The following is a 24103-nucleotide window of genomic DNA, read 5'->3' as shown; positions in this document are numbered from 1 at the left end:
CTCAACACCAGGTTCTCTCTTCTAAGTATCAGGGCTATTCAACCTGTCCCAGCAGAAGGGGGGACAAGGTTTTTATTAAAGACTTTTCCTGGTACCCAGAAAAGACAGCTCCTGGCATCCTATCCTGGACCTCTATTCTAAACACTTTTTTGGTAATCCCAAAATTCAAGATGCTAACACTTAAACAGCTTCTTCCTGTGATAGGCAAAGATGCCTGGTTGGCAACCTAAGACTTAAAGGAAGCTTTACCTGCACATCCCAGTAAGGGAATCTTGCAGGAAATACCTACGATTCAGGGCAGGCTCCATGCACTTTCAGTTCTCTGCACTTCCCTTTGGCTTATCTACTGTGCCCAGGGTATCCAGAGTGTCTGGCTCCAGCCATTGCATTTTGCAGGGAGAGAAATATTCAAATATACCCATACTCAGACAATTGTCTGATTCAGGCAGAAAGCCAGAAATTGCTATTAAAACATCACGCATTCGTAAAGAAACTTCTAAACTCACTGGGGTACACCATAAACGAAAAGAAATCTCACCTAATACCCTGCCAACAAATTGTATTCCTGGGAGAAAGCTTGAATACAACTTCCCAGATAGCTTTCCTCACTCCAGAGAAACAAGTTTGTCAACCTACTTCAAACTACTGGCCACAAAGACCCAGCTATCTGCAAGGACAATTCTGCAAGCCCTGGGGTTCATGGCCTCTTGCATTCTACTAATTCCATATGCAAGACTGCATATGAGGAAACTGCAGTGGTATCTAAAAAGCCTATGGTGTCAACATTCTTAGGACCTGGAATCAATGATTCCTATCATTCCTTGTATAAAGACAGAGTTCCTTTAGTGGGCAGAGGCCTGCTATCACAACAAGGGGCTCCCATTCACTCTACCCCCTGCTGCCCAAACCCTAAGAACAGACACATCAGACTATGCATGGGGGGCTCAGTTGGCAGGGCAGTGCATTCAGGGCAAATAGAACCCGAGACAGATGCACCTGCATATCAACCAAAAAGAAATGTTAGCTGCACAGAATTCCCTGACAGCCTTCAAGGACCACATTCTTCCAGGACAGTTATTGGTAAAGACAGACACCACAGTTATGTGGTACATAAACAAGCAGGGGGAACCTACTCGTACCCTCTCTGCAGACTAGCCATGGCTCTGTGGAACACAATCTTGAGCTACCAAGTGCACCTACTAGCTCAGTTCTTGCCAGGCAAGCTAAATTCACTGGCAAGCGACCTAAGCAGAAATCTCATAGAACCACACGAATGGAAACGAACCAAAAATATTCAACCTCTTGAGGAACAAATGGGGGGACCCCAGAGATAGACCTGTTTGCCTCCTTTCAGAACTACCAATTGGACAAATTCTGCACAAGGACTTCCCGCAATCAAGCTTGGAAAGGAAAGTAGATGCCCTGTCCTTTACCTGGGAAAGCCCATCAGTTTGCCTTTCCCCCTCTGCCTGTCCTCTCGTAGGTTCTGCTAAAGATCAAACAGGACAAACCAAGGACAATACTGATTGCACCAGACTAGCCATGCCAGCACTGGTACCCCCTCTTGCGCAGTATGTCACTGCTGGAACCATGGCACCTGCCTCAGACCCCTTCCCTGCTGTCCCAGCAGGCGGGCCAGATTCTGCACCCTCAGCTTCAAACCCTGAACCTTGCAGCCTGGCTAATTCCTTGAGCTCTCCAATAGCATCCCTCAGTAAGCAGGTACTAGATGTCATTCTGGAGGCAAGAAGGCCTAGTACTAGAAAATCCTTTGCTGAAAAGTGGAAAGGATGCTGTTCCTGGAGCCAGACTCGGGATGGGCACAGTGGTGCCCAGCTTACCTCATATTCTTCAGTACTTAACAGAAATGCTCCACAAGGGCCTATCCTTCTAATCTATTAAAATTCATGCCTCTGCCATTTCAGCACATTATAATACTGAACCACCCCTCTTCTCTCACCCCCTGCTAAAGCAATTCCTCAGAGGGGCCAAAATTTAAGACGCCCCCCCCCCCCCAGGAGAGCCCCTACTCTTGCCTGGGACTTTAACTTTGTATTGGATAAGCTCACTCTCCATCCTTTTGAGCCAGCTGCAACTGCAGAGTTTTTCTTGGAAAACAGTCTTCTTTCTAGCCATCTCTTCAACAAGAAGAGTGTCTGAATTACAGGCCCTCATAGCAGTGGAGCCCTTCATTATCTTCCGTGCAGACAGGGTTTCCCTCAGGACCAATCCTCCTTTTATGCCCAAGGTGGTGTCTAGTGTGGCCCTTAATCAGTCCATTCATTTGCCTACCTTTTTCCTGAATCCACAAAACAAAGGAGAACTAATACTGCACTCTTTGGACGTGCACAGACAACTTAGATTTTATTTGGACAGGACTAAGCCTCTCAGAAAATCTGAACAGGTGCTAGTTGGCTTTGCTGCAAGGGCAGAGGGGAAGGCCATTTCAAAGCAAACCATTTCTAAATGGATAGCTCATTGCATTTATTTCTGCTATAAGCACCATGGAAAACCTACCCCACAGGGGATAAGATCACATTCCACCAGGGCTGCATCTATCTCTACAGCCTTTCTCAGAGGTGTCCCTACCAGGGACATCCTAGAAGCTGCTACCTGGAGCTCTGTACATACCTTCACCAAGCATTACCACATGCCTATTTTTTCTAAATCCAGAGCTGGCTTTGCCACTGCAGTCTTGCAGGGCTTAATAGCTGCCCTAATGTTCTCTAACTTCCTCCTCCTCCCTTCCTTAGCTTTGGGAATCAACCCAAATGTGATGACTGCAACAGTGAAACACGAAAAACATAGTACAGTTGTGTACACTTGCCATAAATGTAGATGTTCAACTGTATTCACTGTTGCAGTCCTGGTTACCCTCCGTCCAGCCCCCTGACTTCTCTTGGCTCTACCTTTCCTTCTTGTTTGGTGTACTTTCTGGTGTATTTGCTTTTTGTTGGAGGTGTACAATAACCTATAATTGCTTCCCATTATGGGGGCATCTGACATCTGTGGCAAGAAAAACTGATGTAATGGCGTCTGCTGCATGTTTTATAGACCTGACGTCATGGAAGAAGAGACTGCATCCGACGCAGGAATCCAAGACTCTGGTATTCAGACCGGCTGAGGGCTACCTGCAGCCAGGTAACCCAAATGTGGTGATTGCAACAGTGAATACACTCAAACATCTACATTTATGGCAAGTGCACACAACTGTACTTTATACAGAAAATAGCTTACATCTAGACAGTTGTAGTAAATTGGTTTTCCCAAGTACATCCAAGTGAATGAGGAGTTTAAAAGCAAACCAGTGCTATGGTCCTCAAACATCAATAAACTGTGTAATAAAAGGAAGAAAGTCCTAAACCTTTATAGCAGAACAAATGATCTCCTTAGTTAAGGAGAACTTCAACCAGATAAGAAATTAAAAAAAAAATAAAATCATCCCTTAAACTCAGGCTAGCTACAGAAGCGAAAGGCATTCCAAAAACCACTAAAAATCCTCTGTTACTTCAGAAAAATTAGTAACACCCAGCATTACTCCAAACTTGATCGTAATGGTACTAGCTACTCCAGTCAAGTGAATATTTCCAACATACCAGCTAATAATTAAGAAGTTGCTACTCCAGGCAAGTGAATATTTCCAACATACCAGCTAATAATTAAGAAGTTGTGTATCCGTGCTAAGTCCGTATGGCCATCTAAGAAATCTTTGGAGTTAGTAATGCTAATCAAGCATTTGTCACCAGCCCATGAGTTCAGTTGTTTCTTAAAGGACTCTGATGTCCTTCCCTTAGATCTCTGTTATATTTTAAAACAAGTTGGGATTATCCTACTAAATAATTTGGACGTCTGGCCAGGGTCCAAAGCCTTCCATAGAGACATGTACCAGACATGTGACCTAAGCCTGCGAGCATAAGGGTACATAAGCAGTTGTATGAACCTAAATCCTCAGACTACCTCACTACTATTCTGAATGCTGGGCTGTCATCTGTCAGTCTGTTATATGCATGGTTATTAGTACTGTTTGCCTACACTGGTTCAGATGAGTGCTCCGTCAGTTCTTTCGTAATTGTTTTTCTTTTATAAACTGTTAGTGCCTCCGTGAACTGTTATCTAAAAGTCCAAAGGGTGCCCAGATTTTTATCAGTAAGTACAAGATAAAAAGTATTAATCCATCTGGTACCTTCTTGACATATTGGGTCAGTCCTCGTAACATGGTGTCAACAGCTTCCCTTTTATATATTATATTTTTTGCAGAAAGATTTGCAGAAAAAATACCAGGGTAATTGAAACCATTAATACATCTTCCATTTGAAAGTCCTGATTAAACAGGTCAATTAATCCCAGAGTTTGAGCATCCATACCGTGGTAACAAAAAAATTATAATGATTTATTTGAAAAAGGATCAAAAATCTGAACAATTCTACATTCTCTGTCATTAATTGAGTTCACATGTGAAGATGGAATATTGTTGCGACTCCACAATGTTCCCCGCCCTGGAGATCTGTCTTAGGCATTTATGTTTTGTGTAATTTGAATCTGTAGTTCTGACATGTTCCAAGATTCCCCATGTGCTATTACTCTGTAGTTATGTCCAATAACTATACAGACCATTTCATCAAACTTGCTATCCAGACTTTGTACATTGCAATAAAAAAAAATTCAAAAATGATATCTTCTAGATGTGGATGTGTTGGATTGTCTAAAAAAGTTTTCAGATGTTCCTTAATTTTCTGTGAGATACACAACATCCCATGTTCACTAAGGTGAAGTTCACCTTTGTTGACATAATTGCATGCTTGCTAGTACACTTGGTGCCAGTTTCACCCCAGAGACATTTATTCCAAACCCACTTATCCCTGATGAAGTCAAGCCACTGACCTTTATTAAAGAGCTTGTAATGAAAGGTACTCTTCAAAAGAAAAAAATTCTCATCCATGAGGCCTAACAACTTGTGTGGTTGTTTAATAGCACTAAGCATGCACTAGCAGACCCCACTCCTCAACCTCTTCATTCTGAGCCTAGCAATTGGGTTTGTCCTATGAGAGTAGTTCACCACTTTTCTGATGCCACTCCACAATGCTGGTCCCATCGCAGACTCATCAGCTTAACAAGTCATAAATGCAAAGTTATGGAATATATCATAAGTGACCTAATGTATGGTATCAGAAGTCTTTTTGAACCCTATCCCCATCATGTTTGGCTTAGATCCTGTCTAATGAATTTTGTAAACTTGTTACTCGGGCACTACACTGTGGACAAGCTGTCCACACAGCCTACCTTGATCTTGCCAAGGCGTTCAGTACCGTACCGCATGCAAATATAATAAGCAAGTTGAAGGAGCTCCATCCTGACATGTATGTAGTTAAGTGGCTAGCCACCTAGCCTATAGACAGAACTCTTGCAGTAAGAGTAAAGGTTGCATTCTATGAGAGCATGAGGTTGACCTGTGGAGTTCCACAGGGATCTGTGTTGAGACCTCTGCTGATGTTCTTCGTGTTTCACTGTTGCAGTCATTACATTTGGGTTGTCTGCTTGCAGTAGCCCTCAGTCGGCCTGATTAAAGTCTTGAGTCCTGCGTCTGTTGCTGTCCCTTCTTCCATGACGTCAGGTCGTCAGGGGTATAAAACATGCAGCCGACGCCATTACATCAGTCTTTCTTGCCGTGCGGTGCCCGAAGCAGAAGCAGTTCGCAAGTGCCGGTCGGCAGACTCCTGAAATTTTCGTTTGTCAACTGAAGTTTTCAACTAAAGCTAAGTACCCCGTTGGGGAAACTTTTTCTTGCTCCTTACCGATGTCAGTAAAAGTTAATTGCATTTCTTGTGGAAAGCAAATACCTCACAAAGATTTTCATTCGTACTGTATTCCTTGCCTAGGCCCTGACCATAACGTACCTTGCTGTCGGTTTTGTGCTTTATTTAATCAACGCACTGATCAGTATATTTTCGCCTCTAAATATTTCGGTTCTCTGTTCAATTATCCAGAAATGTCATCGGTAAGCCATCCGACTACCAGAATTCCGAAAAAAACAAAGACCGCAAAGACAGGGACAGGTCACCTAGCTCCAAAGCTGCCGACGACGCTTCTCCTAAGCCAGTCACCAGTTCATCGGTACTCAGTGAAGTGCCATCGCAGCCCCTGATACCTGCTACTTCTGACTCGCCTCTACAGAGACCCATTCGGAGTCCGGTATGCCGCGAGATGCTTCAGCTGTGGAACCTGCGGATGTCTCTACCTTGGATGGGTCTGGAGCTGCTGTGCAGGCACTGGCTTCTGAGGGTGTATTCAGGCCTATGGATGTGTATATTAAACCGACGCCTCCCTTCTTCTTTAAGGCCTAAACTTCGAACCATGCCTAGAAAACTGACGCCCAGGCCGCATGCGCAGGCCTCTATGCCTAAAAAAAAAAGAATGGCTGAAGATCGTATAACTTTAATCAGGGGAAGCCAACCACCCTCCTCTGAGACCTAGCTAGGAATGAACTTGTTTATGAATCTTCTGACCAGAATTCTGATTTTTCTGATTCTTCTGATGATCTGGGTGTACCCTTATCTACTTATGAGGATTCTGATGCAGAGGACTCTATTCCCTCTGCTTCTCCTCCAGAGGATTTTTCTTTTGGTGAACCCTTGCACACTGTAAGGGAGCACTTCCACTGGGAAAGCCAGGATTTTTCTGATTCGAAAGAGGCTTAGGGATTTCTTACTCTTGTCTCAGCATAGGGTTTTAGCTATACCTCCTGTACTAGACATTGTTGTTGATGCCTTTTTGGAATCTAGTTTGGCCCCTGATTCTTTGCCTCCTGCTCCCAGAAAACCTGACAGATTTTACAGGGTTCCTGAGTCTCGCATGTTTCTTTTTAAAAATCCTATTGCGGATCCAGAGACTATTTCACAGGGACCCAAGAGCATTAAGGCCTGTACTGCCAAAAACCCTACCCCTTCTGATAGAGACTCCAGGGCGCTGGATAGATGGGGTAAGAAGGTTTACACTTCTGCAACCTTGGTCATTAGAGCCTTAAACTGTCAGTTTCATATGTTAAAGTATCAACAACATATTATTGGATTGCTTGAACAGAAAATGATGTTGCTTCTGGACTGTGCTGAAAATAAGGAATTACAGGATTTAATGCATTCTGCTGAACAGGTTGGAAAACATGCTTTGCAATGTGGGTTTGATTCTTTAGAGGCCTCTTGCAGGGCTGCTGTCACTGGGTCTGTACTCAGAAGGCATGCTTTGCTTAAGGAGCAATCTTGGCCCGATTATGTTAAAGCTAAACTGTTGGATGCTCCCTTAAATCAGGACCGCCTGTTTGGCAACAAAGCTGAGGAAGTTCTTAAAAAGATGGAAGATAAAGCTAAATCTATGCAAACTGTTAAAGATTTCTTACAAGTTCAGCCTCCAAGATTTAGTAGGCATTGGCCATCTAAGAATTGGTCCTTTCCAGCTCCTTCCAGGCCTTCTCAATCCGAACCCAGACACAGCAGAAATTCCAGGTTTCAGTCCCAGGGTACACAAGACAAAGCAGTGGGGGGCTTCCGCTTACACATCTGGGATAGTAAGACTTCCCCCTATTGAAAACTGTCTCAATGACTTGATTTTAAAACTTCCAAGCACTTCTCAACTGAAAGCTCCTTTAGGGGGAAAGATTGGTCTGTAGGCCAGAAACTGAGAACTCATTACTCAGGACAAATGGGTTTTAAAATATAGTGTCCCAAGGATACAGATTTCACTTCCACACATTACCAACACCAAAAGGTTGGCCAGTTCTACCCCCAAATCAGTGGGCAGAGGCTCAGAAGCAAATATTGTCTGTTAAACATAAAGGCTATTCAAACTGCACCAGAAGAGGAAAAGGGACAAGGTTTCTACTTTTCCTGATATCCAGAAAAGACAATTCATGGCATCCTATTCTGGACCTGTCTACTCTAAACACCTTTTTGGTGATTCCAAAATTCGAGATGCTGACTCTTCACCAGTTGCTTCCTATGCTAGGAAAAGATGCCTGGATGGTAACACTCAATTTAAAGGAAGCATACCTGCACATCCCAATCGGGGAATCTTGCAGAAGATGCCTATGCTTCAACGCAGGCTACAGTCACTACCAGATCTCTGCTGTGCACTGCCCTTTGGCTTATCTACTGCACCCAGGGTATTCACAAAGTGCCCAGCCGCAGTCCTCGCATTTTGCAGGCAAAGAAATATTCAAATATACCCATACCTGGATGATTGTTTAATTCAGGCAGAAAGCCATGACATACTTTTGAATCTTCTGGCCTTTGTACAAAGGGTGCTAACTTGTCTGGAGTTACACCATAAACAAAAAGAAGTCGCACTTAGTACCCTGTCAACAAGTCATATTCCTGGGAGCAAGCTTGAATACAACTTCCCAGATGGCTTTCCTCATGCCAGAGAAGCAAATTCATTTGACAACCTACTTCAAACAAGTGGCCACAAAAGCCCTACTGTCTGCAAGGCAAATACTACAAGCCTTGGGGTTCATGGCCTCCTGCATTCTTCTGATTCCATATGCAGGACTGCACATGAGGAAACTACAGTGGTATCTAAAAAGCCTATGGTGTCAACATTCTCAGGATCTAGAAGCAATGATTCCTATCATACCTTGCCTACGCCTAGAGTTTCTTTGGACAGAGGCCTGCCACCAAAACAAGGGACTACCATTCACACCACCCTCTGCCGCCCAAACCTTAATAAGAGACTCATCGGATTATGCATGGGGGGCTCACCTGGCAGGGACGTGCATTCAGGGCAAATGGAACCCAAGTCAAATGCACTTGCATATCAATCAAAAAGAAATGTTAACTGTACAGCATGCTCTGACAGTCTTCAAGGACTAACATTCTTCCAGGACAATTAATGGTAAAGATGGACAACACCACTGTTATGTGGTACATAAACAAGCAGGGGAGGTACACATTCTTACCCCTTATGGAGACTAGCCATGGCATTGTGGAACACAGCCCTGAGCTACCAAGTGCATCTACAAGCTCAATTCCTGCCAAGAAAACTAAATACACTGGCATACGAACTAAGCAGAAACCTCATGGACCCACACGAGTGGAAGCTGGAACCAAGGATTTTCAACATGTTGACAAGCGCAAATGGGGTAGCCCAGATATAGACCGGTATGCCTCCCCCCAGAACTATCAATTGGACACATTTTGCACAAGGACTCCCCACAAACAAACTTGGAAAGTGAATGCTTTGTCCTTCAGCTGGAAAAACTGTTTATGCCTTTCCTTCTCTGCTCTCCAAAGTACTACTAAAGATCAAACAAGACAAACCAAGGATGATTTTGATTGCACCGGACTGGCCACGCCAACACTGGTACCCCCTCTTGTGCAGTGTCACTGTTGGCCCCATGGCACCTACATCAGACTCCTACCCTATTGTCTCAGCAGGAGAACCAGATTCTGCACCCTCCGCTTCATACACTGAACCTAGCAGCCTGGCTAATTACCTAATCTCTCCTTTACCATCCCTCAGTAAACCAGTAATGGATATCATTTTAGAGGCAAGGAGGGCCTTGTACTAGAAAGTCCTATGCTGAAAAATGGAAAAAATTCTGTGCCTGGAATCAATCTCAAGGGATGAGCACAGCAGTGGCCCAATTTACCTCGGATGTTACAATACTTGACTGAGATGCTTCACAAGGGCATGTCTTTCTCCTCCATCAAAATTCACGCCTCAGCCATTTCAGCTCATTATAACACAGAACCTCCCCTCTTCTCTCGTCCACTGCTTAAGCAGTTCCTCAGAGAGCCAAAAGTCTGTGACCACCCAGGAGAGCCCCGACTCCAACCTGGGACCTTAACTTTGTATTGGAAAAGCCCACCCTTCCTCCTTTTGAGCCAGCTGCCACTGCGGATTTAAAATTCCTCTCTTGGAAAACAGCTTTCCTTTTAGCAATCACTTCAGCAAGAAGGGTATCTGAATTACAGGCCTTCATGGCAGTCGAGCCTTTAATCATCTTTCATGTGGACAGGGTGTCCCTCAGGACCAGTCCCTCTTTCATGTCCAAGGTGGTATCCAGTGTGGCCCTCAATCAGTCCATTCATTTGCCAACCTTCTTTCCTAATCCACAGAACAAAGGGGAACGGATACTGCACTCCTTAGACGTGCACAGACAACTTAGACTCTACTTGGACAGGGCTAAACCTCAAAGGAAATCTGACCAACTGCTGATGGCATTTGCTGCAGGGGAAAAGGAGAAGGCTATTTCAAAGCAAACCATTTCCAAATGGATAGGCCATTGCGTTCATTTCTGCTACAAGCACCATGGAAAACCTATCCCACAGGGGATCAGACCCCACTCAACCAGGGCTGCATCTACTTCTACAGCCTTTCTCAGAGGCGTCCCTACCAGGGACATCCTAGAAGCTGCTACCCTGGAATTCAGTACATACTTTCACCAAGCATTACCATCTGCCAATTTTCTCCAAATTCAGAGCTGGTTTTGCCACTGCAGTTTTGCAGGGACGTATAGCTGGTCCTAATGCTATCTAAATTCCTTCTCCCATCCTTAGCTTTGGGAAGCTACCCAAATGTGATGACTGCAACAGTGGAACACGATGAACATGGTACAGTTGTGTACACTTACTATAAATGTAGATGTTAGAGTGTATTCACTTTTGCAGTCCTGGTTACCCTCCCTCCAGCCCCCTTTCTTCTTTTGGCTATACCTCTACTGTACTTTACTATGCAAAAAAGCTTTTTGGTGCGTTTGCTTTTTTGTTGGAGGTATAACCTTGTATATTTATAGATTTAATTTCTTCCCATTAGGGGGGGCACCTGACATCTGGGGTAAGAAAAACCAATGTAATGGCATTGGCTGCATGTTTTAATACCCCCTGACATCATGCAAGAAGGGACAGCAACTGACGCAGGACCCAAGACTTTGTTAATCAGGCCGACTGAGGGCTACTGGAAGCAGATAACTCAAATGTGATGACTGCAACAGTGAATACATTCGAACATCTACATTTATGGTAAGTGTACACAACTGTGTACACTTCTCAGATCTCCACTTATAAAATGAGGATCCTTTGTAAACAAAGTTCATAGGTGATTGCAAGCTAGGATTCATTAAGATCCCCCATGACATAAATGCACTTTGACTTGCTGGTGAACTTAAAAATGGGATCAAGCATAATTCCTGCAAGTGCATCGTTGTAGAATTTGGTAAGTCGTCCCTAACTCCTGCTTCTAGTACAGACCACACACCATTTCAGAGTCAAAAGTTTCTGAGAGACCTGGTCACATAGTTGGACAGCTGCCTAACATTTGACAGTCACATTGCAACTGTGCTTAGCAAAACCTTTTACTTTGCACAACTTTGTAGCAAAAATTATTTCATAAAGATCAAAAGAAGTCCTCCTCTCCTTGTATTAGTCTTTGATTTAGACCCTTCTTTGAGTGCATTGCCCCCTTTGGAATGTTTCGTACTAAGCACGTCATGCATTTCCAAAGACCCCAGAGGTTTGTAACTAAAAATATTAATTACATAAAGAGCTAAACTACAAGGAAAGTCTGGAGGCTTTATCTCTATACTCGTGTAACTCTGTTGGGGGGGGGGGGGGGGCAGGGGACTGTGTCTTGCTTACAGGGCTATAAGGGATCTAGTAGTCCAAGAACTTTGATTCCTCAGTAAATCAGTCTAGCTAACACTAGGGCAGGACATCTGAATTACTGCAACAAGTAAGACTAGGAGTGATAAGAATTGTCACTGTGACTTTCCCTTCTCTCGAACAAACTCCTTCTCCAAGTTAATCAGTGTGACACAGGAGCTGAACTGGATGTGCTATCATAAGTTCACCCCTGGTATGACTTGCCTGGTCCTCCTTGAAATGAGAGGCAAGTCCCAAGATTTAAGGCTTAGTTCCCTTTTTAACTCCCAATAGTCCTCATGTAGAGGTATTGCTTTTTTTTGTTTTGTATCTATTTTATTTATTTGCAGTTTGTTAATCAGGAAAGTCCACTGGGCTGAAAATGAGCCCATTTTCAATGGAGGCCCGGTGAGAAAAGCTCCATATACAAATATTACAAGCTAATATCAACAAAGTGAACAAGTACAAAACAATTTTCAAAAACTACTAAAACACAGTAACATATATAAGATAGAATAATAGCATTTGAGCAAGATATTGTAACAAAGCATTGAATGAAATTAAAACAAGTATTTTGTAGTACATAAGAGTACTTTGGAGTGCAGGCATATATGCATTCAGTTTCATGAGGAAAGTAGAACAGTGAGAGGTGAATAGGGTGAGTTATGATAAAGGGAATAAAAAGGGGGAGGGAGACTAACTGCAAGTATATTTTTGAAAATGTAAAGTTGAATGTCTTTAACAAAGGTGTATGCTTCTGGAATAAAAAAATAGGTTATTTTCAGTTGTAGACCACAGTTATTAATGTGTCCATGTATGCTGTGGTATGTTTCATTATAAAAGCAAGTACTTGATTGCTTCTGAACTGAGGATGCAGTTCTTTTAGTTAAAAATGCAGTCGATTGAGAATGCAATGTTTTTAAATGTTCATTTCTGCACTTAGCAAGTTAGGTTTGTAGCATCATACTTAAATTTGTGCAGTATGCAAGTAAAGCTAATTTTTGATAAGCAGTTGTCTGAAATAAACTGTAAGCGTTGTCACAATGTTAACCATGTGTTTATGCAGATATGCAGAGTCAGTGGGAGCAAAGCACTATCATACCACGGCCAAACAGAACAAGGGAATTGAAGAATTGTTTCTTGACCTGTGCAAACGTAGGTACAGTTTTATGTATAAATTTTATAATGGATATTGTAATATTTGGTGTAGTAAGTGAGCAATACAAGTCATGGTAACATTGGTTCTAACTGCCTTCTTTATGTATGTTCTGGTCATAAAATGTTGCTTTGTAGTCTATATACATTTCAGATCAGACACGAGTTAACATTATTACAAGCTAAACTTCAGACTCATAGTTTGCCTTTTCTTAAACTCTGCCTTTTGACATGTTTGAATAACTCCCTAACAACTGACCATTGTCCAAAATAATTTGCCCTTTAGCATTGACCATGTTTAGCTATTTTTGCTGTTTGTGTACGAAGGCCTTCATCTCCAAAATGATTCAGCTTTTTTCCTGAAATTTTAGGGAAACGTTGCATTAACTGTGTAAATGAACTTGTCAGAGACCTGTTTTTCAGCCTTCACAACCTGGCCCAAAAAGCTTGAGACAAAAATCTGTACAAGCAATTCTAAATCAGACACACACAGATTGTATAAAAAAGTAAATGTATAAAAACATAAACAGAGAAACAGTTCATACAAATTTATTGCAAAAGTAGCATAATCTAACAATACAGTGATGGAATGCCAGTCAGTGGAAAGGAGATTCACTGGTAAATCATCTTTACAACATGCTGTAGACTGATTATTTAATTGCCATTAGTAAATTATTTTAGTAGGGAATATGATAGTGACAACGATAAAAGTGCAGTGCCATTGAAAAGTAGGAATATGTGGGTATAGAATTGTATGTTGAATTTGCGAAGTAGTTTATCTGGAAACCATCCATTATTCGGCTGTGAGGAATGATAGTCGAGTAGGTAGTAAAAGATGTGATGAAAGTAGTCAAGCAGTGATCACAAAAGAGATATAGAATGCAAAAATATGAAGTGTACGTAGTAATGCCAGACACTATATGGATTGAAGCTGAGCCAGAGTGAGGACATTAATAGACACAAATTTGTTTTTAAGTTAACTCTGAGCAGTGGAGGGGAGGTATCGGTAAAATATGCAAATATAAGTGAAGAAACTGTTCAACACTAAAGAAAAAAGTTCTTGGTCATACACAGCTGATGAAAATATTTAACAATGAGGCTGTTAAGGGGAGATGGGGGCCTGTTAGCCATTATATCTAAAACAGTTGCACTAATTCCTAGATTGAACTCCTGCACTCAAAGGCAGAGGAGTAGCTGCATCTTGAATTGTAATGGAAAACAATTTTTTTTTAATACCTCAGCATGTACAAAAGAATATTATCACTTTTATACAGAAATATATAATCCCCAGTATTCAGAAAGAACTATGATGCCACCATTCTGCAGTAAATAGGCCAGAAATGTGGAATGCAGCCTGAAAGTGTGCCAGCATAAAGTGGACCTGCCGGGAATAGTGCTGGAAGAATAAAAAAAGTATTTGTGATGCAGTTCAGTCACTGTACAAAGATGTACATCACTGTACAGTAGATCACGTGACCTGGGCCCACTAGCATGCGTGTAGCATGGTTGCCACAATGACTGTTTATACATGTAGAGAAGAGCTGCCCATAAGCTACCCAGTGAAGTACATATTGTTATAAGTGGGATGGGAATGGTGTCAGTCAGAAACTGGGAAGAGCAAGCAGTGGAATACAAATATGGGCAGTAGGAAGGAAAATGCCAAGGATGAGGAAAGAGTCCCCCACCCACCAGACTGATGCTGTTTTTAGAGGTCGGCAGAGTGGAACAGAAGCAGGAGGACAGTGTGTGTGGGAAGGAGGAGGTATATGGGAAAGGCAGCAGGAGCAGCCATTCAAACATACGAGATGGACAAAGTAGCAGGAGAGGCCCTAATATAGAAGGGGGTACAAAGGAGAGAGGCATACATTAAGTGTGAACAAGTGGTGATAGGTGGCTGACGCACATGAAAGAGGAGCACCATAATGAGGCCATAGATGCCAAGAGGCATATGTAGTCTGTGCAGCTGTGTTCATTTTATAAAGCACTGTTCTGGACTTGACTTGTATTGTAATGTACTGTGGAGTGCTTCATATCTGGCATGACAAAAGACTGTTCCACTGATGGCTTCAGGGTACTGACGCAAGTTTCACACCTTTGGGCTCTCAGTGAAGCATTTGTTTGTTGTGTTAAATGATCCTTACCTTGTACCTTCCCTGTGGCTGCAGATTCTTCTTTTGTTTTCATGGGTCTAAATATGCAGCATTCCGCAGTAGATTATTGCTACTGTAGGCTGCATAACATTTGGTTTCAGTTTGCAAGTTGTATCTTTTTTACGTTCGTCTTGCTCAGAGTAAAGTGATCTGCATTTTGCAGTCTGCTTCTCATAGTGGACTCTGTGCATTTATATTTTGCAGAGGTTCTTCGTACCCCAGAGCTATGTCCTGCAACAGCTGTGTAAGCCCACTTGCAGTTTTTACCTTGAAGAGTGAGTGCTAGCTCTGAGTTGCAGGCAGTGAAGGGGAAAAACACTGTGGAATGAACATTAGTTACCTGGATTAGAGAAACAACACAAGTATGAGTAAAAGTTATGTTACTGGGGTAAGAAGAGCGTTATTTTTCATAGAATTCCCTTGGAGCCATCAGGGACAATTTTGGATGCCGCGGTGGTACAGCGGTAGCGTTGTTGCCTCACAGCAAGAGGTTCCTTTGTTCAATTCTCGACTGGAGTGCCCTCTGTGTGGAGTCTGCATATCCTCCCCACGGTCGAGTGGCCTCCGAAAGACATGCGTGAATGAGCTTGCCTTCGCTGAAGGTTGGGCGTCGGGCTGGCAACTCGGCGCCATAAAAATCTACTGCCAATCATTAGCGGACCTGAGTTCCGCTGTGGCGACCCCTAACCGGGAAAAGCCGAAAAGACAAACAATGAAGCACCTCTAATCTGTCCTTAACTTGCAGTACATTCCAAATGCCTTGTTCCTTGTATTAAATTTTGTATTCTGATAAATCACGGAGACTTAGTAATGTCGGTCATTAGTTTCCCCGCAACTTGTTAGAAAAATTCACTTTGATAAAGAGCTTGTTTTTAAGTGAATTGGACTGTTATTTAAATACTGTCCTTTGGCTGCCATTATTATTAGAGTTGCTCAAAATTCTTGAGCAGAAGAAGTATTTTATGCATTGGTGTGGTATGTCAGCACAGAGGGTGCTCCAGTAGTGCTGCAGTTGGAGCTGCTGTCACAGTGCTCGGTTCTCCAGTTTGACTGTCAGCTGTGATAACCTTTTTTATAGAGCTAGGCATATTTTTGCTGTATCCATGCGGGTTTAACTGAGTGTTCCTGTTTCCTACTATGCATCAGAGATGAGCCATTGATAAGTTTGTATTCTTCCAGATTACCTCCAGGTGTGTGTTTTCAGGATGGTTTGGCACCCTGTTCAAGACTGGGTGCTCTACCTTGTGCCCACTAAATGCTAGGAAAGGCTCCAGCTGTCTCATGACCTTCTCTGGATTAAGCAGGTAAATTGAAAAAATGAATGTTAGCACATGCAGAGCAAGGCATGCAAAACTGTTTCCAATTCCTACCAAAATAATAAATCAAAGTACAACTTCAGCTGAGTTGTCTTGTGAAGCCCTACTGTATCTAAAGGCATATATGCCTTGGCATATTATGGCCCCTTTCATTGCTTACCTACTGTCATTACAGACTGCATTTTACTGTTAACTACCATGCCTCCATGTACTGAGTTTGTGCTTGGTTTGTTGTAATTACTGAAATAAACTGGGCAGTTGCTTGTGTTAAGTGTTAACTTTGGCTGTGGTAGTGTGTGGAAACACTTTTTTTTGTGCTAGCCCATTTTGCCTGCATGTCAGGAATGGATGTTACTGGTATGAATAGACCTCTGGGTTTGACTGCCATGTTTTGGCACTAATGCTTGTTGGTGCTGCACCCTTTCATTTGGGTGAAAGGACCTTTGTGACTCACCATGATGTGGCATAGAGGGGTGCTGACCCATCAGCACTGAAGTGAATGGACTTTTGGCTTCTCACAGTAGTGCACTGCTTGCTAAATCTGCTAGCTCTCATACAGATCCTTGTTGCTAAACAGCATTGTAACCAAAAGCCAGTCTGTCTGATGTGGGTAGGGAATTAATGTACCACAACCAAAAAGCCAGTGTTCATCAGGAAGATGTATACTGTAAGGCCATTATATGACCTATACGTTTAGTTTGTGTGTGTTGTGTGTGTGTGTGTGTGTGTGTGTGTGTACTGAGATGCAGTTACATACCTTTTACAGGGGTGAAGGGGGCTGCAGTGTCTACAGTTTGAAAGTTCCTGGCTATGCTAATAAGTGGGGTACAAACTGAGTTGCCCTACTGCCAAAGCCATGCGAAAGTCATCTTCATAACTGACAACTATTGCTTGGGCCTAGACACAGGTGATCCAGTGACAAGAGCAGTGCAGCTCTGCAGCTGTGCTGTTGAGAATGCACTCCAAGATACCAGTCCATGTCTTGAGCTAATGGTCCACGTCAGTCATGACCAGCCTCTGTACTTTGTCAGGTGACTCAAGGGACCCTCCACAGTACCATTCCCTGATGGAGTCCTACCAAAATGGGTAAGCAGCACCAATGGCCACCAGCAAGCCCTTTTGGTTTCTTCCTGCAGAATGAGACTCCTCACCCTTCAGAAGACACTGACCTGAAAACCATGGGGGCCTGGCATTTGGTGGTGGGCTGGTGCAGGATGCTCTAGGTACTGCCACACCCTACATCCTGTTCCATGGCTTTAGCTGCAGACTAAACTAAAATTGATAGAGAGAATGCAGACAAGAAGAAAAATGCGGAAGATGATGGGGGGAGAGAGCAGCACAAAACAATGATCTGAAGGATTTGGTACACTTTCATATGACGGGCCATGGAGGGAGAAAAATGCAGTCACAAAACAATGGTGTTGTAAATGCTTGTGAAACTCCTAAGACATGGCTGGGAGGGATATAAATGCATGTGCCCATAGGATTGCAGGGTAGAGCAGTGGCTTAGCTTCAGAATGGTATCAGTTGTGTGTGGAATGGGTACTGAAGCAAGGGAGAAATTAAGCAAACTACACGTATAAATGTACAGTCATATAAAACTTAGCAGTAGATGTCTCAGGCAGAGTATGACAAATGCCAGGATTTGTAGTATAGGTTGGCACTGTACCATATAACATGTCTTAGAAAACCATTAGGAATATACAATGAACATGTGATACCTGATCTGATGTCAATCTTCATTCATTCTTGACTGATGGGTTTGGTTCCAATCCCTCGCAACCGACTCTGCAGTTATACAAAGCTCGCGTCAGCCAAAAACTCTGAAGCCAAGGCTTTACCCATACTGCCTGTCTTCCCATTACCTCAGATCTCGTTTGATGTGTAGAAAATTGGACGTGTCAGCTGATGCTCTCAGCTAAGTGCCTAAAAATTTTCTTCTTGTTCTAATTATAATAGTTTAAAATCTTTAAATTTATTACTAGTTAATGTCGATACCTTTTTGAGTGAGCGACTCTTTGGAGCGTTCTACCCTCTCTTACCTTACGGTAATTCTTGCTACCATTGTTAATGCGCTTCTTCTTTCCTCTTACTGTTGGTAATGTTTAATACCATCGTTGGTATTTTTTCTTCTGCTTTACTTTCCTTTCTCTTACCTGTTTGGGTATTCTTCTAATACCATAGTTGGTATATCTTTTAAAAATGATATATATTTAATCTCCTTTCTCCCCTTTTCTACAAGCGTGTGTGTGCTGCGTCAATAATTGGCAACATGTCAGAGAAACAAAAAGGGTCTCCGGGTTTAAACAGTGTAAAGACTGTGGCATCTTTCTTGCGTCTACTGTCTAGGTGTCCCTCACTTGGAAATTCCTTGTAATATTGGTATGGGCTTTAACGCCTGAACTCTTGCAGAGAGATGAAATGAATTCTAAAAGGTTTATTAGTGTCCTTTTGGTGAAGCAATATCTGAGGTGGAGACTTCAAAATCTCCAAAGTCTGAGACAAAAAGGAGCCATTTGGTACCATCTTCCCCCCCAAAGATACACGACTCAAAATCACAAAAATCCCAGGCTCTGATAGTCTCTTTGGAACTGAAGGCAAAAATACCTAAAACATCACCAACTTCTGCTCAGCACTGGCGACAAAATCAGCATTGGTGCAATCAACTACTGAACCACCACAAACCACTTCGGCACTGACCACGACTTTGGGGCCGATTTACCTCTGGTTACATCTACACATTCTGTTCCATCTTCTATAAAACAGACCATGGTACCAAAGGTCTGCTTTAAATATTCCCCAGACTAGATATTCCTCTTCAATAGACCCCTTTTTGGGTCAGCAGCTGAGTCCCTTTGTGGTCAGACCAGAGTCCCCTTCTGGAATGTCAGTTGTTCCTCCAAGAGTCTCTCTGAAATGGATGTAGTCAGATTAGTGGACCAGCTTTTGGCAGCCAGAGGCCTTCCTGTACCCTCACAGACCTCCCTCCCTCCTGGAGTCGAGGCTTATTCTCCCAGGACTTTTACATATATTCCTCATTCCTCCTTCAACCTCTTCCCAGGTCGTGGAGCCTATTGCTTCAACACTACCGGTGCCGATGGACCTCTCCTCTGTGCCAGAACCTACTCTGTGGTCTTCAGCTACTTCAGAACCGTCGCACCCACAGGACCCAGACTTGGCTGGCTGTTCCAAGATCCTTAGACCCAGTTCCTATTGTTTCTATGGCACAGTCTGTGGCTCTCAGGACCATGGCAGTTTCAAGTCCTCTCTCTGCTCCTGCTCTGGGAGGCGGCTCATCAGAGCGGGGTGCAACCCCGGTTCCAAGGTTGTCTTTCTCTGTTCCGGGCTCCCATCCCTCTTTGTGCAGGCCTGCCTTCCAGATTATGGAGGGAGCTTTGGCCTCAGCAGGTTCCCAGTTGGTTCCATCCCCATCAGACTGCCATATTTTTGTTCCCAGCTGCCACAATCTGGTCTGGACAGCGGGCACAAGAGCTGCAAGATACCCTAGTTCAAGGTCCCCCCTCTTCAGAGTCCTCCTTAGAACTACCCCCTGAGGAGCCACCCCGTAAGAGAACATGCAAGAGGAAGTACCTGCATTCTCCCGAAGAATCAGTCACTGAGGATATAGATTGCGATGAAGGGCAAGGGTCCCCATGGTCACCCCCTGAAGATGTCTCCTTTGGAGACATCCTGGAAATATTGAAACAGGGTGATTGGAATTCCACAAACCCATCCTCTGAGGAATCTGTTTTCTTGCAAGCTCTTCATGCCTGTCCATCTACTTCTTGGGTGACCCTGCCTGCTGACTAATCCAATCCCTGGAGACCAGACAAGAGTCTTTCAGCCCCAGAGGATCAGCCCCATTGGTCTGAGTCTAGCAGTGGATGCCATGGTGGTGGCAGCAGCCACCAAAAAAGGCACTCCTGAAGAGAGTTTTGTGGACAATGGATAGATTTGGGAAGCTGGTCTTTGCTTCATCAACCTTCACTATTCGGTACTTGAACTTTTTGGCACACTTCACTAGACTCCAAAGGGATCTGATAACTGAGACACCCTAGTAGGAGCAGTGTCTGATGAGGTTCAGGATAAGGTTGCCTCTCAGCTTGCCACCCTGACCCATAGACCTCAAATTCTTCTATGTGGCTTATTGCACATACAGCTGAAGGGACATCTAGAGCAGCGGGTACAGGAGTTGCCATTAAGTGCCATGCCTGGATGTGCTTGTATCATTTTGCAGACCACTTCAAGTCTTCGTTTGTCAGCACTGCTGTTGATGCTACTTCATTGTTTGCCCCAAAGTTAGATGCACATTAGCCAGGTGTGAAGAGGACGAGAAGACCCTTTCTGCTGTGGGTATGCAGTTTTTCACTCCTTTGTCCTTTAAGGCTGCCCAGGATCTAAAGCAGCTGGGGACTGTCCCATCAGTCAAGAATAAATGAAGATTGACAACATCAGATAAAGAAGTTATGATGTCCTATTCTTATGCTGCTGTATTCATAACACAAGAGAGTCTGCCTCTGGTCGACTCTTGTACATCTGGCCATTTTACAAAAGATGGATGCTACTGCTAGGGTGCGTGTGACATCCCGCGTGTCTCTGTGGAGATCGGCCATAAACAGACATCAGGTACAAAACAGACATCAGCACACACCTTCCTCAGAGCTTTTCTGCTGCCTGTGTGACTGCCAGCTCCGGTCGTCACTCCTTTGGAAAAGTGATCCCGTGTGAAGTGCTCATCCTATCCGACTTCAGATAAGTACCACATAGTGGGTTTTGATTATCCTTTGGTACTGCTGTGGGGTTTTTCATGTTAGGTGGAAAGGGCAAGTATAGGTGTGGAAGGCAAATTCCACATAAAGATGCGCATGAGCTCTGTCTGTTTTGCTTAGGCCAGGAATACGACCACACTACTTGTAGTATTTGTCAGGCCTTTGTTCCCAAAACCCTCAGGGAGTCGCTTAGCTGCCTTTAAACTTTATTTAGAGAACCAATGTCTTAAGCATTTGGCCAAAGTGATTGATCCAACATTGGGCTCCTCAGATGAGTCACCAGTCAAAAGGCTAAAAAGTCTGTCTGAACTGACTGCTGCACCCTCCCTTCCAGCTGTATTTCTTGAGGCCGATGAAGGCTTGGAGTCAAAATCCTCAGACCTTCCTTTGGCGGGTACTCTGGTGGAAGCTGCTAAAGAAGCCAAGGGCACGTCCCAGAGCAAATCGCAGGCGCCCAAATTGGTCGCAGAAGGGAAAATTAGACTTATATCCGAGGGTCTGCATGGGGTCTCACAAATTGTGGTTCACAAGGATGTTGGCTCTGATATTGAGTGCCGTCCAGCCCCCCCACTCTTCACCAGATCTCCAATACCTCGATGTTGGAGTCCCATAAAAAGCAAAAAACTAAATATCTTGCTCCTTCACTGGCAACCACCACCTCTGAACAACTTCCTGACTGGCAGGCCTTCACCCAAGGCCTTCTGAGCACCTTCTTAGCCCTACGTCAGGCCCCTACTGCATCTACCCCCAAAGTTAAACCTGCTCCGTATGTTTCATCTGAAGAAGAGAATTCATCAGGAGACTAATCTCTCACTTATACCTCACAAATTGCTTCCCCTCTGGGATACGCTTCCCCAGAGAAGGAGTCTAATGGTACAGATTCCCCAGGAAAAGATATCACCTTCAGGAAAACCATTGCTGAAATGAAAGAATTGTTTAAGTGGGACAGCAGTCAGGTTACAGAAAACCAAGGAGGTATTATGAACTCTTGCAAGTGAAGTCTCCCACCCCGTCTGTTCCTCCAGTACACCCTGCCTTCATGGATGCATTCCTGGCTGCCTCCAAAATCCTTGATTCACAACCTTCTGCACCCAAATGCCCAGACAGGTTCTATACAGTCCCTGAGGATGCTAAATTCTTGTACATAGCACCCTCTGCAGATCCTTCAGTCATTGCTGGAGCTACAGACAAAGGAGCTAAGCTACTCCCTTCCACCTCCCCCCTGCCCTCTGACAAGGAGAGCATGTTAATGGAGCTCCTAGGGAAAAAGGTCTACACTTCTGCTACCCTAGCAATTAGAGCAATTAACTACAAAACCCACATGGCCAAATATTCCCTGGCTCTACTAGCTGATGTGACTAAACAACTATGGGACCTCCCTGACTTCCCAGCCAAGGCTAAAATATCTACCCTATTGAATTCATGCACTCAGGTAAACAAGCACTCAAGTGCAGTTATGATGTCAGTAGAGGTCTCCTAGGGCTGCTGCTTCAGAGACTGTCATTAGGAGAACTCCTGACTTAAGTTGCAGCCTCTCCCTGATGACTTTGTCTAAACTCTTGGATGCACCCAGAGACAAAGATTTATTTGGTTCAGTGGCTGCTGACCTTTTTAAGGTCCTCCAAACGAAGGGCAAGGCGCTACTGAGTCAGAGTTTTTGTCTTTCCGATCCCATTTTTCCAGAGGAATTACCCTACCAAAACCTCCTTTGTGAGAAGGCCTGCCAGATTGTTGCCAGCCAAAGGCAAGAAGGACTCCAGGAAACAAGCCTCAGCTAGACCTGCTCCCTCTGCTCCTGCCACCAAACAGCCCTTTTAGGGTAAGCCTGGTAGCCTGTGACTACCAGGCACTGGATCCAAACACCCCACTTTCCATGCATCTCTCCCTCTCCCTACCTGCTTGGAATCAGGTTACCCAGGACTCTTTAGTCCTGTCTATAATAAACTGGGGATACTTCATGAGTTGGGTGACCAAACCTACTCCCAAAGGCATTCTTCAATCGCTTCAAAAACGGTCCCTGCACATGCAAGGGGAAAGGGATTTTACTCCAGGATGATGTTAGTTCCCAGGAAAGAAGGTCCATGGAAAGAGATTTTATTCCAGGATGATCGTTCCCAGGAAAGAAGGTCCATGGAGACCAGTCCTGGATTTGTTCCATCTCAACATCTTCCTTCAAGTTCCTTCCTTTCGCATGCTCACTCTTCTGTCTCTGCTCCCCCTGATCCTACCCCAGGCCTTGTTAGTTTCCTTGCATATAAAAAGAAATCTACTTGCACATTCCAGTCCATCCCATCTTCAGGAAATCTCTTCACTTCTCAGTGGGTTCTACACACACTGTCAGTTCTGTGCTTTGCCATTTGGTCTCTGTACGGCCCCAAGAAGGTTTACAAAATGCTCGTCACCGGTCATGGCCTTTGCCAGGACAAAGGGAATCCAACTCTTCGCCTAACGAGATGATATCCTGATCCAGGCCCCATCAGTTCCTTTTGGTTCTACATCTAGACTTCACCATTTCCCTCTTGAGAAGTCTGGGATTCACTATAAACCTCAAAAAATCTTCACTGATTCCTTCTCAGGATCATGTGTTCCTGGGGTGCAGATCGTAACAGAAAAAATTATGGCCCGTCTCGCTCCCCAGAAAAAAATATTGGCCCTCACTACAAAGAATTACTCCCTCTAAAAGCCATATCAGCCAGGGAGTTCCTCAGGCTCCTGGGATTCATGGCCTCCACCATGCCCATGGTTAACTTGGCAAAATTTTACATGAGAAAGTTCCAGTGGTACTTGAGAGCAGTCTGGAAACATCTGCACCCCCTGGAGTGCATGATTCCAATGCTCCCAAGGCTTTCCTGGGAACTGAACTGGTGGATAGCTCAGATAAATGCCAACCCAGGACTGCCCCTACAACCCCTGGAACCCCCCCCCCCAAACAAGATCTCTTCACAGATGCCTCAGACACAGATTGGGGAGCAACCTTAGGAGAATAGAGCAAGTGAAACTCATGGACCCTCACTCAACAGAACACATCAGTATCAAGGAAATGAAAGTCCTAATATTAGCCCTACAAATTTTCAAGGATCATCTCC

General features: G+C 43.9%; 1 protein-coding gene across 1 annotated transcript in view; it reads left to right on the top strand.

Annotated features, from left to right (window-relative positions):
* RAB21 (RAB21, member RAS oncogene family) overlaps window positions 1-24103 on the top strand; it is a 445727-nt gene that overhangs the window by 338073 nt on the left and 83551 nt on the right. The window contains exon 6 of the mRNA XM_044056993.1: window positions 12694-12782. Coding sequence (XP_043912928.1) covers window positions 12694-12782 — 89 coding nt within the window. The remainder of the gene's footprint in view (window positions 1-12693; window positions 12783-24103) is intronic.

Source organism: Protopterus annectens, chromosome 15.part0 (assembly GCF_019279795.1).
Source record: "Protopterus annectens isolate FY-2018-M chromosome 15.part0, PAN1.0, whole genome shotgun sequence".
Taxonomy (NCBI): domain Eukaryota; kingdom Metazoa; phylum Chordata; order Ceratodontiformes; family Protopteridae; genus Protopterus; species Protopterus annectens.
This window is presented reverse-complemented; position numbering and strand designations above follow the sequence as displayed.